Source organism: Hirundo rustica, chromosome 11, assembly GCF_015227805.2.
Source record: "Hirundo rustica isolate bHirRus1 chromosome 11, bHirRus1.pri.v3, whole genome shotgun sequence".
Taxonomy (NCBI): domain Eukaryota; kingdom Metazoa; phylum Chordata; class Aves; order Passeriformes; family Hirundinidae; genus Hirundo; species Hirundo rustica.
Window position 1 is genome coordinate 6,312,473 of NC_053460.1, and position 13,964 is coordinate 6,326,436.

Consider the following 13,964-nt stretch of genomic DNA (forward strand, 5'->3'; position numbering starts at 1 on the left):
CCGGCTCCCGCCTCCACGCCAGCGCGGGGCTCGGGCGCAGCGCGCAGGCCGCGGCCCTGCCGCCGGCGAGGCCTTCTCCCGCCGCAGGTGAGCGGCCCGGCCGCCGCCGCCGCCCTTTGTGTGCGCCTCGCCGGGGCGGGGGCGGCCCCGGGCGGGCATCGACCCCCCCTACACCCGACCCCTCCGCGGGGCCTCCCGGCGCGGCGGCGGCGAAGGCCTCGGGGCGCCGTCCCCGCGCTGCCAGCGGGGCCGCCCGATGGGGAGCGGCGAGCGGCGGGCCGGGCCTGGCCGCGGGCTGCGGCGGCGGCGGCTGCTGGTGGCCTGCGAGCTCCCCGGCCGCCCCCCGCGCCCCGCGGCCCTGAGGCGGCCCGGGCCCGGCGGGAGCGGGCCGGGCCATGCCGAGCAGGCCGCCTCGCCAGTTTGAAAGTACCTCTGCGCTCCCGACCGCGCTCCCTAAATGGTTGTCGCTTCCCACCTCCCACGGAGGGATGAGTTAGGCTGGAGCTGGCGCCGACGCGGGTCCCCGCGCAGAGCCCTCGGTAAGCCAAGGTTGGTATCGCTCTTCCCTGCGAGAGGCACAGTTTTCCTTCCCCGTTTAGGCCGGGATGCGTCGGCGGCGGGTTCATCCTGCCACGGTTCGCGGTGTGTGCGGGGGAAGGCGGCGCCCGGGTTGGACTGAAGTTTGGCGTCCCGCAGAGCTCGGGTGCAGGTACCGTCACTGCGAGCCCTCGCTTCGTCAAGGTGAGCTCTCTAGGAGGAGGGCATCCTGCGTGTTAGCAGGGCTGCGAGGGACCCTTTGTGGGCTTTACTGCCCGAAACTGTGCTGGAGCACACATTAATGAAGTGTCTCCACAGTCAGAGGTGGGTCCAGCTCTTACCTGAGCTGTGGGGCTTAACCCAGTCTCAACTGAGTGCCGGTGGTGGTGGGGATGCTGTTAAGTGAGATTCTCTGATGCTCTTCATTGCTTAGATTTAGACATAAAAAATATTCTCGTGGTAGACCAAGGATTTCCTTGCCCTGGGGGCAGGTGGTTTGACACAGACATGGTAGTGCTCTTATGGGGCTGAGGGCTCGAGGCCCATGAGTGTTGGTGGCTGCTGCTCACCAGGGCTTGCACCTTCTTCTCTCCTGAGGTGTGTTGACACTGCTGCTGTCTGCTGCTCGCTGGTGGGTCTTACTCTTTAAGTTGGTGCTGGGTTTTATTGGACATCTCTAGAAAGACCAGAAGTTTTCAATGAGCACAAGCCTGATGATGCTCTGTAACAAGGGCAGTCTACAGCTGTGGTATAGGTTGTTTGGCTTCAGTGGTTTTTTTCTTCCATGGTTTGGTAGGAGGTTCAGCTAAGCCACTGCTTTAACTCTTCTTTTATCTTCACAGAGTGATCCCTGTGGGTTCTGTGCTCTGTCTGAGGACAGGATAACACTGAGGGCAAATTTTCTCCTGAGCTCTCTGACTCTTCCAGTCTACAAGTGCTGCCCAGAGAAGGGGAAATGCTTTGCCTACATCCCTTGGGTAATGGGCTCAATATCCAGGCTGCAGGAGGAGCAGAACTGTTTCAGACAGCTGTTTCAGCTGGGTGGGATCATGTTAATCTGCATTGACCCCTGTAAAATCTAACCCCGTAGGTTCTTGACTGCAGGGTGTTTGGGGCATAGCCTGTGCAGAGAGACCCATGATGTTCTGGGACAGTGCCACAGCAGTGCTGGAGATCCAGTGACCCACTCAAGGCTGAGCTGAGCGGGCCCTGGGCAGTTGTGCTGCCTCTCGTGAGAGCACAGCACCCAAACATGTGCCTGGCTGTGTCTGGGCAGAGCCCAACCTTTTCCAGGCTGAGAACTCCTTGTCCCAGACCCTTTGCATGACAGCAGGTGAGGCTCCTGTTCCACACTGGCTTCCTGGTAGCTGTGCAGGGATGCAGGAGAGTTTTCAAAAAGAGCCAAGGGGAAAGCTGATACAGAATTGCCCATGTTTCTGCTAAGAGCTGACACGAACTGTGTTCTTTCTTGCAGAGAGAGCTGCTTCCTGGGTTGCTTCCTGCGCCCTTCCCAAGTGTGAGCACGTCCCAGCCAGTACGGAGAAGAGCCTCCTCTTGTCTTCAAGGCACTTGCCTCTGCCTCCTGTTCTTTTGTCCAAAAGAAGGAAAAGCCAGACTAAACCAGTCCATAAAGAACTTGTGCTGGTCTAAGGAGGAGGCTCTGGAGTCTCTTCACCTCTTTTCGTCCCAGGATCCTGGCTGTGGGCTGGATTTTCTGGTCTCAGCTTCAGAGGATCAGTTACAGGGAATCAGGATCTCAGAATCTTTTGGTTTTGCTTTTACTTGAACCCTTTCAGCTGGGAAGCTGAAGCTATCACTGCGAAAATCCCATTTTTTTTTCCCAAGCATGTCAGAAAGCTGGCAGCAGCAACAGCAGCAACCACAGCAGCCGTCGCCACCGCAGCAGCACCACGCTGGGGCAGCCGCCCTCCCAGAGCACTCCATCCCTCCCAGCACTGCTGACAACCCCTTGGGCTGTGCCGTGTACGGCATCCTGCTCCAGCCGGACCCGGGACTGCAGCACCACCAGCACGCCCCCATCCAGGCTGGAGAGCCCTCCCACAAATGCGGTGTGTGTGGCCACGACCTCGCTCACCTCTCCAACCCCCATGAGCACCAGTGCTTGCCAGGCCATGACCGCTCTTTCCAGTGTACCCAGTGCCTGAAGATCTTCCACCAGGCCACCGACCTCCTCGAGCACCAGTGTATCCAAGTGGAGCAGAAGCCCTTTGTGTGCGGGGTTTGCAAGATGGGCTTCTCCCTCCTGACCTCGCTGGCGCAGCATCACAACGTCCACAACGGCAACGCCATGAAGTGCTCTATTTGTGAGCAGACCTACAAGTCTCCCGAGGTAGAGCATTCACAGCCTCTCGACCCCTCGGAGAAGCCCTACAGCTGCTCCATCTGTCAGAAAACCTTCAAGCACCTCTCGGAGCTGTCCCGGCACGAGCGCATCCACACGGGTGAGAAGCCGTACAAGTGCACGCTGTGCGACAAGAGCTTCAGCCAGTCCTCCCACCTGGTGCACCACAAACGGACGCACAGCTCGGAGCGGCCCTACAAGTGCACGGTGTGCGAGAAGACCTTCAAGCACCGCTCCCACCTGGTGCGCCACATGTACGCGCACTCGGGGGAGCACCTCTTCAAGTGCAACGTCTGCGAGCTGCACTTCAAGGAGTCCTCGGAGCTGCTGCAGCACCCCTGCACGCCCAGCGGGGAGCGGCCCTTCCGCTGCGGGGAGTGCCAGAAGGCCTTCAAGCGTCCGTCGGACCTGCGGCAGCACGAGCGCACGCACAGCGAGGAGCGGCCCTTCAAGTGCGACCTGTGCCAGATGAGCTTCAAGCAGCAGTACGCGCTCATGCGCCACCGCCGCACGCACAAGGCCGAGGAGCGCTTCAAGTGCAACCTGTGCGAGAAGGGCTTCGTGCAGCCCTCGCATTTGGTGTACCACCAGCACGTGCACGGCATAGAGAACCTCTTCAAGTGCAACGTGTGCCAGAAAGGCTTCAACCAGTCCTCGGAACTGCTGCGGCACAAGTGCGTGCAGAACGCGGAGCGGCCCTTCAAGTGCGCGGTGTGCAACAAGTCCTACAAGCGGGCCTCGGCTCTGCAGAAGCACCAGCTGGCCCACTGCGCCGAGAAGCCGCTCAAGTGCACGCTCTGCGAGAGACGTTTCTTCTCCTCCTCGGAGTTCGTGCAGCACCGCTGCGACCCGGCCCGCGAGAAGCCCCTCAAGTGCCCCGACTGTGAAAAGCGGTTCAAGTACGCCTCGGACCTGCAGCGCCACCGGCGCGTGCACACGGGCGAGAAGCCCTACAAGTGCTCCTCCTGCGAGAAGGCCTTCAAGCAGCGCGAGCACCTCAACAAGCACCACAGCGTGCATGCCCGGGAGCAGCAGTACAAGTGCATGTGGTGCGGGGAGCGGTTCCTGGACTTGGGCCTGCTGCAGGAGCACAGCGTCCAGCACACGGCCGAGGGTGCCTACCAGGTGGCTGCCTGCTTGCCGTGAGCCTCCCGCCCCGCGGTGGCTTTCGGCTTGCATGGGACGCTCCCGAGCCTCGGCCTTCCCTTCCCTCTCGGTCGTTGGCAACCTCCAGGGAGCGTGGGGGAAAGGGGGTACGGTGTGCGGGCAGGTGAACTTTCCTCTGGCCTCGGTGTTTGATCTGCCACCTGTATCGAAGTAGCGACAGACGACGTGAACATCTCAAAGGGGTGGAAAGGAAAGGAGGGAGGTGGAGAGAGGAAACTGTAGATGCCTGGTGTTCCCTGGACTGTAGTTCATGCTGTACCTGCAGTTCCAGTCCTGGGAGCTCAGCTGTCTGTTGCAGGCACCAGCTCTTTGCGTGCAGCCTTTTCCCCCTGCCGTGCCTGGCAGGGTTGGTGGGGAGGATTGGGTGACTCTCCTCCTGGAGAGGGTTTGGGAGCCAAGGCAGAGCCAGCCCTCCCTTTTCCCAGGGTGTGCTGCTTGCATGGAGATAGCAGGTTTCTGCTGCTGGAGTCTCCCAGCTTGGTCCAGGCTCAGTTGAGGGCACCATTTCAGATCACTAGTGTTGATAGAGTGCCCCAACCTCCCCTGCTCTCCCTCCTTCTAGAGTGTTGAAAGGGAAAAGCCATGGGGCTTCACAGCTCCAAAAAGCACTTTGGCATTGCTGCTTTTGCAGTCACTGGCTGTCACACTCTGCAAGGGTTCTGCGTGAGCCTTCCTGCTCCCTGTCCCTGCCAGCTGCACAGGGAACTGTAGGAAGCACTGTGCTGCTCCCAGAAAGCACGGCAAGGAGCACTGGGGCAGTCTGCCCAGGAGGAGGTCATGGATTCTCCCTCTCTGGAGACATGCAAAACCCACCTGGACATATTTCTGTGTAACCTGCTTTAGGTGACCATAACTTAGCAGGAGGGTTGGATTAGGTGATCTCCAGAGGTCCTTCCAACCCTGACAGTTCCATGATTCTGTTACAGCATTCATACCCTGCTCCCGACCAAAAGCCTGGCGTTCAAGAGCTGCTTCCCAAGGGACCTAGCCCTCCTGCTGAGCCTTGCCTCCAGCCCCTGGAGCCCCCCTTGGGCTGACAGTGGTACCTCCAGCAGGGTCAGGCAAAGGGCTGTCACAGCTCCAGCACTAACGGGTGAGATGAGCGCTACGAGAACCTACAACTGCACAGGTGTTGCCATGGCCAGCAGCAACCCACGGCACGTGCCAGGGGCTTGGTGTCTGATTTGCTGGAGGAACCAGAGCCAGCCAGGAGAATCCTTTCTGGACTGCAGGCCCAGCTCCATGGGGAGGGAAAAGTTAGCAGTGGGTAAAGGAAAAGACTATTTTTTTCCCCTCTTGCAGAAGTCCTGTTTTACCCCTGTGCCCTTTCTTTACCTCGTCTGTATTTTTCAGGTTTTGCACACTTCTTGTAAACATCACTTAAAAATAAATCTCCCCTAGCAAGGTTGATGCAGCCTCAGGTGTTTTCCTCTTCAGGAATTTGCTGGCTTCTCATGTCCAAGAGATCCATTATATGTCAGTTAGATGCCTTGAAGGTTGAAGATGTGCCTACGAGGTTGTCCTTAGCCTTCCCCTCTCTATCTTTGGAGATACTAAGATGTTAAGTATCCACCTGTGGAGATGTTCAGTCCCTAACTGGATGTGGTCCTGGACAACCTGCTGTAGCTGACCCTGTGCAGGCAAGGAGTTGGACCTGATGGTTTTCAGAGGTCCCTGCCAGCCTCAGCTCTTCTGTGCTGTTGGCTGGTGCTCTTGTGAGGTTGTAGCCAACAGCAGCCAGTAAGGTGCCCATGTGCTGCACCGGTGATTAGGACAAGGTTAAAAACTGTCCTCCATGGCAAGTGTAGACAGATGAACCTTGCAGAGGGTTGGACTGGGCCTGCATCTCTGTTGGGGGGCACTTGTCTGAAAGGTGGAGAAAGGCTGTAGTTTTCCATTTCCAGCATGGTGAGGGGGACCAGGGTGCATTTTCAGGGGCTGGGAGAGTGCAGTGACAGGGTAGACCCTGGGGCTGAGTCTTCTTCATGTGCAACTTTTAGGAGATTAAAACAGACTCTGCTCTCTGCTGCCCAAGGAAGAGGGACTCATGATGGTTATCTTACTTTGTGCTGCCTCAAAGATGTAGAACTTCCTACCAAGTTTTCCATCTGTGTTTCTTTTTCCTCTTTTTTTGTTTTACCTTTTTTTAAAGCAGTTTGTTAAAATTCATTAAAAATACTGTATAGTTTAACTTGATGTCATACTGGATCTTTAAAAAAAAAAAAAAAAAAGATGTGGTAACTTGGATTTTTAAAGAGCTCTTTAGTTCTAGGTAGCTGGTTTTTGCTGTTTAATATGTAGTAAGTTCAGTGTATGCTTTACTGTAGGAGTAAAAGAGAGTCCAAACAAAGGAAGGCTAATCCTGTCTTTACAGAACGGCTTGGTGGTGATGGAGGCTGTGAGTGTGGGACCAGATGAGGACTGTGGCGTCTACCTGAACCCTTGCTCTGTTCCTGCCTTGGGCCATGGTTCCTCTGCTCTTGCCCAGCAGAGCTGCCAGGGGTTCAGTGGTCACCCTGAGCACTTGGGCACAGCACTGGCAGCCAGGATCAGTGCCTCTGGCTCAGAGCTTGTGGAGAGACTCGTCTTTGCTGACAGGAGAGTGTGAGATAGAGTCAGCTCCAGCCTCCATGGGCTTTTGTGGCTCTGCTGTTTCCTTCTGGGGCAGCTGCTGGCTGAAGGAGGGTTTGGAGAAATCATCAGCTGGCTCTGCTGTCCTCTCTTCACTCCCCAGGAGCCCGGGGGAGCTGCCTGGGTGCCTGCCTGGTGCTTGGAGCAGAGGAGGATGATGGTGAGCCCCAGACACACTATGAGGGGCCGTGGAGCTGTCAGATCCTGTCCCCTTGGTACAGCTGGACATGGGGACTGTTGGGGGGTGTTTCTCTTCTGCTGAGCAGCTGGGAAAGCCCTGGATATCTCAGTGAGGATCTGTGGCTTTCCCTAGGATGTGGCAGTAGCCAAGAGAGACTCATTGGGGCTGTGTGCATGGGACCCCATGCCAGGGAGAGAGGGGATGCAGTGGGGAGCTTGGCAGGGATGAGCCCAGGTCCAGGTGATCAGCTGGTGAATAGGTGCCTCCGGGTTCAAAAACGTCATGGTGCAGGATTAGGACATCGTTATTAGGACTGGCTGCAAGTCCATGGTGACTCAGTCTCTTGTGTCATTTGCTGCCCTGCAACAGCCCAAATCCAGTAGAAGCCCATGGAGAACATGCAGCTGGAGCTTGCAGGTAGAGGCACTGTGCAGGATGAGCACTGAGTGGCCACAGAGAGCTTGGGGTATATTTTTATAGGAGCATTTTCTAGTTGGAAGCAGCAGTGTTGCCTACAGGGGTAGGGGAAGCAGGTCCATGGCCGTTGCTGTGCCTTTAGGTCGTGTTTTGTCCAGTGAGGTGGGAGGTGTGGAAGTAGCAGGAGGTGACCCATGGGTGTCAGGAGCGCTGTGCTGTGGGGAGGCAGGAGCTGGCCTGGGAGCTGCTGTCCCTGGGGCATCACACTGCTGGGCTCTCTGCTGACTGCTGGTGTTTCCTTTTCAAACCAAAGAGCAGCTGGGGCCAAAGCCCTTTGGGGAGTAAACCAGGTCTGTACTCTGTACCTGCTGCACTTCACTTCTGGTGTTTATTTCGAGCAACTTTAAGGCTCCTGCCTCTGCTTGGCCTCTTGCATTCCTCACTGCCCTGCAGCAGCTGAAGGAGTTGCTGTGCTGGAGCTGGTGTGCCATCAGCCCTGTGGCAAGTGCTCGAGCAAGCTCAAGACCTGGCTGCCAGACCCCCTGAGGATGCTGTGAGAGGCTGGGCAGTGGGTGGTCCCTCCCAAAGGGCAGTTCTCCTTGGCAGGCAGTGTGATGCTGCTGAGTAGGCAGAGAGGAGGGTTAGGTTGGGCAGAGGTTGTGTGGGTGTTGTCCAGGACATAAGTGCTGCTCTCTAGGGCTGCTCTTCCTCTGGCTTCCTGGGTCCAGGTAAAGATAGTCTGTGATCTGGGCTTTTACTGACCTTCACTTCCCCTGGCCCTACCTACGGGATGCCTTTAGCTGTCTCAGCCCCTTCCCTTCCACAGCTTATACTTTTAAAAGACACTCTCAGCTTCTTTTCTCTTTGTTCAGTTCTTTATTTGTAAGCAGTGGTTTGGTTTTTATTCCTTCTTCCATACTGACTGTGAAGTCTCTCCCTTCGTTCCCACCTCCCTCTGCTCTTCCCAGCCTCAGATTCCTTTCCAGGGCTGAGGCTGGATCCAGGTGATACCAAACCAGTGATGGTGAGATCAGGTGTTTAGGACCTGAATCTTGCTGGGATCCAGTGGGTGTTTCTGGTCCTTCCCCACAGCAGGCCGTCCATTTCTCTGGGCATGGGCAATGCCTGTGACCTGGCAGTTTGGCTCGGCCGGATCCTGCCCACGCCCTGACAAGTGAATCCAAGCCAGGACCAAGAGCCAGAACAGAGCTGTAGGAAATGGGGACTGGGGTGGGAGCAGCCATTTCCATCTCCAAGCCTGGGGATTAAGTCAGTGAGGGACTGTCAGACATTCCTGGGGTGGGCTCAGGCAGCACGGTTAGTTCCCCTGGGAGTGCTGTGGAGCAGCTGTGTGCATCAAGCAGGTGGCTGAGCTGAGTTAGCTGTGGCATGGACACCCCAGGGACCACGGGGATGCTCAGGTGGCCATGCCAGCTCTCCAGTGAGCAGATGCCCTCTCTGCAATCTGGGTGGGAAGATGTGCATGCTCTGGTCTTGGAGCCCATGTGCTGGACTGTGGGACAAAGGGGAAATCATCCTCTGGCAGAGTTCTGGGACCATCTCTGGGCACTCAAACCTGCCCTTGCAGGGAGAAGGGGAGGGAGGAGAACATTTTCTACATTTCCCTTGGGTATTTACGGTCAATTCCAGGCTGCAGCTGAAGCCTGGCCATTAAAAAATAGGCAAAACCCTCTTGTTACACTTCAGAGTTTGACTCTTTCTCTGCTGGGTGGTGAGTTCACCTGTGGGAAGGTTCCTGTGCATGCAGGTGAAATCCTGAGATTCAACAAGGGCAGGCCAGTGAGGTTTGGGGCTGGCAGCTCCCCCCAGGCCCAGTGAGCACCCAGCTTCTCCCCAGCTGCCCGGCTTCCTCCGCAGCATCTCCTGGCAGCTGCCTCTGACACTTTCTGGATGTGAAGATGCTGCTCTTGCAGCGTGTCTGGGATGCTCAGTGGGGAGAGCAGGACCACAGGTGGGAGCTGGGCCGTGGGCTTGTTTCTGAGTGCCTCCAAGCCGTGGATCTGAGGGACTTCATGGTCAGTGAGATTCTTGGGTGCCTCCTAACCTGTGGTCATGACTCTGGTAGAGTTCCCAGGGCTGTTGGAAGTCGCAGCCAAGGTTGCTGAGGTTTGTGTGGCTTGCAGTGCCTTTAACACTGCTCTCCATGTGTTTCTAAGATGATACTCCATGTATGTGTGTATATATATTGTAATAACACATCCCGCTCTTCTGTGTGAGTGTCAAATGGTTTTGCTTTACTAATAAATTTATAGTTATTTATACCTTCCTGTGGGTGTGTAAGATTTCTGGAGCAGAGGCCATGTGCCAAGCACTGCCTCCTTATCGGTCTTCGTGCTCTGTCTGGTTCTGCGTGTTTTGGGTTTGTTTTTTTGTGGGGGCAGGGGGTGTTATATATTTTCTTTCTTTCCCCTCAACTTTTTTGAAGTGGAATTGATTGTTCATCTTCCTGGTGACCAGGCAGGGTACAAGCAGGCTCCCAGGGGCCAAAAGCAAGCACAAGCAGGGTATGCTGAATGGTTTTACCCTTTGCTAGAATTGGAATTATCCCTCCCCGGGGCAAAACTCTTCCTTGGGAGCTTCAGGCCAGGAGCAGGCAGGAGCCTCTTCCTGCCAGAAAGGAGCAGCTCTTCGGGGGGCAGAAGCTGCTGCATGTTGTGCTCTGGGGACCCCAGCCCCACATGCAACTCTCCAGGCTTTTCCTGAGGGTTTGTTTTGCATCCCCCATCCTGTGACAGCAGGAGAGGAGCCTGCTAGAGAGGTGCTGGAGCCAGGCAGGATGGCTACACCCATGGAGCCGGGGAAGGAGGAGCTGGGTCGGGGAGCTCTGGACATACAGAAACAGGCTGGACATGGAGCAGAGGAGCCAGGCTGGTACCTGGATTCCAGGGTGTCACTGTGGCCGAGATCAGGGACAGTGGGAAAGGCTGGCAGTCTTGCAGGGCTGGAGGTAAACGGATCAAGCAGCAATTGGCAGGCTCAGCAAGGGGAGGCTTAGCTCTCATTGCTCTGGAGCCGGGGCAGAGCTGTGGGTGGAGCACCTTGTGTCACCCCACGGGGATTCAGCAGCTCTACTGCTGCTCCTCTGCACATCCCTGCTGCCACCTGTGCATGGGTGAGACGGCTGCCTTCCCCACAGCGCTGCCGGTGAGTGCCTGGGGTAGCTTTGGTGGCTCCGGGGATTTTGACGGTGCTCAAACCTGCTTGATTTTGGTGGGGTTTTTTTGTTGGTTTTTTTTTTGCAGCATCCTCCTACACCAAAGCCCGTCTGGCTGCTGGAAGCCTGGGCACTCAGGACAGCTGAGTGCCTGTAATCCCATTTGCAGGCAGCGCAGGGCTAATCCTCGCAGAGCCCTGAGCGGATTGAGGCGGGTTTGGGGGGTCAGTGGCGAGCTGCAGTGGCCAAGGGAGCCCATGAATCCCAGGGCTGGCTTCCCAGGGAGGCAGTGGTGACCCTGCGGGGGTAAGTGGCACCGATGGAGGCGAGGGACATGGCTGGGATTTTTGCAGGGCCATCTCTGCACATCACAGGGGGTTTGGTGATCTGAAACAGAGTCAGAGGATGAGCTGTGCCGGTCCATGGGGAGTGATGCTGTGAGGGCTGGGTAATGTGGAGGTTTGATCAGCTGCTGGGGGAGAAGGGAAGGCCACGGTGCTCCCTGCTCCAAATGAGGCTGTGAGTCTGTGCCCTTCTTGCTCTTAGAAATGAGACTAAGGCCCTTTGCTGGCTGGCAAAAGGAGCTGCCACAACAGGTGGTGGCACCGCTGGGTGCCTGCAATGCAGCAGGATGCATTAAGACTGCCAACTCTTTTATGTCATTGGAGAGCAGAGTTGTTTTGTAGGGGCAGAAAAAAGGGGATATTTGTGTTGGGACATGAACTACCTCATAAAAAAAATTCTGTTCAAGTTAATGTTCAACTTCCCTCAAATGAAAAATGATGGGGAGAGTAGAAGACCCTGAGCAGAGCATCACAACTTCTCTGATCTGTCTGCAATGGCTTCCTAGTCAGGACAGGTTGTAAAAATAAAACATCTGAATGAGGAGCTACCTTTAGGAAAAGCAACTTTAACTGAGACAGTGAGGATAAAATAGAGCATTTTGTTGCTCACAATAGCGGAGAGGGATGAGGAGTTGAGCCGGGTTTGCTCTGGCTGTGCTGCAGTGCCGTGTTTCCCAAGCAGGACGTGGAAACAGAAGGACACCAAGGACCTTTCTGGGCTGCTCAGGAGACAGTGTGAACTGGTGCAGCTGGTATCCCCTGGGCAGTGTGCGCCCCTGCTCTGGGCTCTTGCCAGCTGGAGACCCCTCGGCGCCGCCCGCAGCCAGCGGGATGATGGGCTGGATTGACCGGGTGGTCCCCCAGCCCCCGGTGCCCCATGTGACAGAGGAGACCCCTGTGCAGGAGCTGGAGCCAGCTAAGGTCAGCAGGGAGCCAGCCTGGGGGGCGATGGGGACACCATGGGCATGATGAGAGGTGCCTGGTGCCTCTGCATCCATCCCCAGCACTGCGGCACCCCGGGAGGGATGGGGACAGGATGCATTCCCGCTCTGAGCTCCTGGGGTTTGCAGCCACCTTTGAACAGGGACAGTGTCCCCTGTGCCTCATTCTCTGACACCTTCTGCCTTTTGCCCTGAAGGCACCAACAGGAAAGGCTGCTGGCCCCACAGGTGCTGCTGACCAGGCACACACTGAGGGTAAGGCTCTCACTGGCTCAGGCTGCGCTCCATTGTTCCTTTACCCTCCTGTCCCACTCCTCCCTGGCCTCCTGGGGGCTGCCAGAGTGGTGATAGGATCTTGCCTTATTTTCCCCTGCTGCCATTGAAGAAACAGAAAAGAAAGTGACCTTTGTGGCCTCTGAGGACTCAGGTTCTGTGTTTGACAGGTACAGCTCCTGCGCCCTTCGTGCAACATGATTTGCTTGGGATTTTGCTTTTTGCTGGGGGCTGGATGCTTTGGATGGCATTCCCAGCTTGACTCACACCCTTCCCTGGCAGTGTGGGGAGCAGCGTGCTCTCCTGGATCTCCTATGGGCTGGAGAAGGTGATTCCCCAGCCAGCCCCAGCCCCAGCCCCAGGGCTGCAGGCACTCGGGAAGAGCTTCGAGACAAGCATCGACATTGCTGATGAGGTAGGAGACAGATCTGGGAAATGGTTTGGTATATTTGAGCTTCTCCCTCTCTTTAACTTTTCTTCCTTTTTCCTTCTTGTCACTCTCCCGGTGCTGACTGGGAGCACTAAACCTGCCCTGCATGGGTTTCCACCTTCACCCATCTCTGGGGACAGGGCAGCTTGCCCTTCCCCCTCAGTGGGATGGGGTGGGTTTTCAATCTGTTTGGCTTTTCAGACAGAGGTCCAGGTCGTTGATGATGAGGACGACGATGGTCTGGGTAAGGAGAGCTGCTGCCGGCACTGTTGTCCCCTTGCGCTGGCTGACGGGGGCACCTGTAGCTCCCAGCAGTGCAGATTCCCCATGACCACAGCAGCGCTCTCCTTGCAGAGATAACTCCCCTCGATCCCGATCCCGACGAGGATGTCTCCGAGGGCGAGCCGGAGGGCGAACCGGAGGGCGAACCGGAGGCCGCCCCGCAGGAGTGGTGGGTGCCCGGCGAGGTGCGGGGCTGCGGGGGGCAGGGGGGCGCAGGATGAGCTCCCCGAGCGCCGCGCTCTCCCCGCAGGGCAGGAAACCGGGTGCTCAGCTGGCTGTCACACGGCTTCGAGAGGATTTTGCCCCAGCCAGAGGGGATGAAAAAGCCGGAGGTGAGCGCTGGCCAGTTCGGGAAAACTGGGGGATACCGGGTAGAAATGAGAGTGGGGCGAGCTCCCCGCTTTCATCCTCCTGTGCACCCCGTGTGGGACCTTGGGGAGGAAAACCCCAGGGGAATTCAGTAGAGAAAAAGAGACCTCGGGGTGCTGTCCCGGTGTTCCTCAGGCAGGGAGGACCCTTCTTTTGGGGCTGACCTGCCGGTGGCAGCAGCGCTGGTGTCTGGGTTAAATGGTTGTTGTCAGGGCGATGGGGCCGAAACCACAGTGGGTGGTGTGTGGGGCTGGGCGTGTGGGTCATCCTGCGGAGGGGGCATGTCCATGTGGGGTGGCACTGCGGGCAGTGCTTTGCCACGTCCCTCTGTCCCTCCGCAGACAGAGCTGAAGGAGAAGAGCGAGGGCGCGGTGGAAGGTGAGCGATGCGACCGCGGTGCTGCTGAGAGCCTGGCTGCGGGCAGCGCTGGCACTGCCTGGTCTCCGTGCCCAGGATGTGCCAGGAGGGGTGGGGACAGAGGTCCCGGGGTGGAGACAGGGCCCAGGGTGAGGACAGAGGTCCCGCCATCACTGCACAGTCCCTACACAGCCTCTGTCCCCAAGCTGCCCATGTCCTCGTCCCAGGCAGGCCGCCAGGGAAGCCCCCGAGGCCCGTCCCTCTGCGGGAGCCCACCCTTCCTGGCTTGCTCCACTTCCCAAGCATTTATGACTGCTCCCTTGCCTATCCTCCTCCTTTTTTCGAATAAACCTGAGCAGACACCAAAGGGACTAACACCCAGGAGAAGCCTAAACCCAGCGCTTCAGCCTCGCAGAGCACCGCAGCGGCAGCCAAGGGGCAGCCGGAGCCGGCGACTGCCCTCAGCCCTCAGTCCGTGCCTGTGGACGGTGCCAGGTA

At 57.4% G+C, this 13,964-nt stretch overlaps 2 protein-coding genes across 4 annotated transcripts in view; both read left to right on the plus strand.

Moving 5' to 3' along the window:
* Positions 1-351: 351 nt before the first annotated feature.
* ZNF319 (zinc finger protein 319) lies at positions 352-9,581 on the plus strand. 3 transcript variants are annotated; one of them, XM_040075208.2, is made up of 2 exons: positions 352-539; positions 2,012-9,581. In XM_040075208.2, the coding sequence occupies exon 2, from the start codon at positions 2,384-2,386 to the stop codon at positions 4,043-4,045; it is 1,662 nt and encodes a 553-aa protein (XP_039931142.1). In that variant the 5' UTR covers positions 352-539; positions 2,012-2,383; the 3' UTR covers positions 4,046-9,581. The 3 variants fall into 3 exon arrangements, with proteins under 3 accessions (XP_039931142.1, XP_039931140.1, XP_039931141.1); XM_040075206.1 differs by having other exon boundaries at positions 358-549; XM_040075207.1 differs by lacking the exon at positions 352-539 and adding an exon at positions 1,380-1,514.
* Positions 9,582-10,577: 996 nt separating this feature from the next.
* The window catches only part of CNGB1 (cyclic nucleotide gated channel subunit beta 1), a 28,687-nt gene continuing 25,300 nt past the window's right edge, over positions 10,578-13,964 (plus strand). The window contains exons 1-10 of the mRNA XM_040075641.2: positions 10,578-10,776; positions 11,497-11,735; positions 11,953-12,010; positions 12,141-12,198; positions 12,311-12,443; positions 12,660-12,702; positions 12,813-12,909; positions 12,991-13,072; positions 13,451-13,487; positions 13,826-13,961. Coding sequence (XP_039931575.1) covers positions 11,646-11,735; positions 11,953-12,010; positions 12,141-12,198; positions 12,311-12,443; positions 12,660-12,702; positions 12,813-12,909; positions 12,991-13,072; positions 13,451-13,487; positions 13,826-13,961 — 734 coding nt within the window. The 5' untranslated portion in view covers positions 10,578-10,776; positions 11,497-11,645. The remainder of the gene's footprint in view (positions 10,777-11,496; positions 11,736-11,952; positions 12,011-12,140; positions 12,199-12,310; positions 12,444-12,659; positions 12,703-12,812; positions 12,910-12,990; positions 13,073-13,450; positions 13,488-13,825; positions 13,962-13,964) is intronic.

Bases quoted from the DNA above. Each gene is read 5' to 3' on its own strand.
- ZNF319 (XM_040075208.2), top strand. From the start codon at position 2,384: ATGTCAGAAAGCTGGCAGCAGCAACAGCAGCAACCACAGCAGCCGTCG.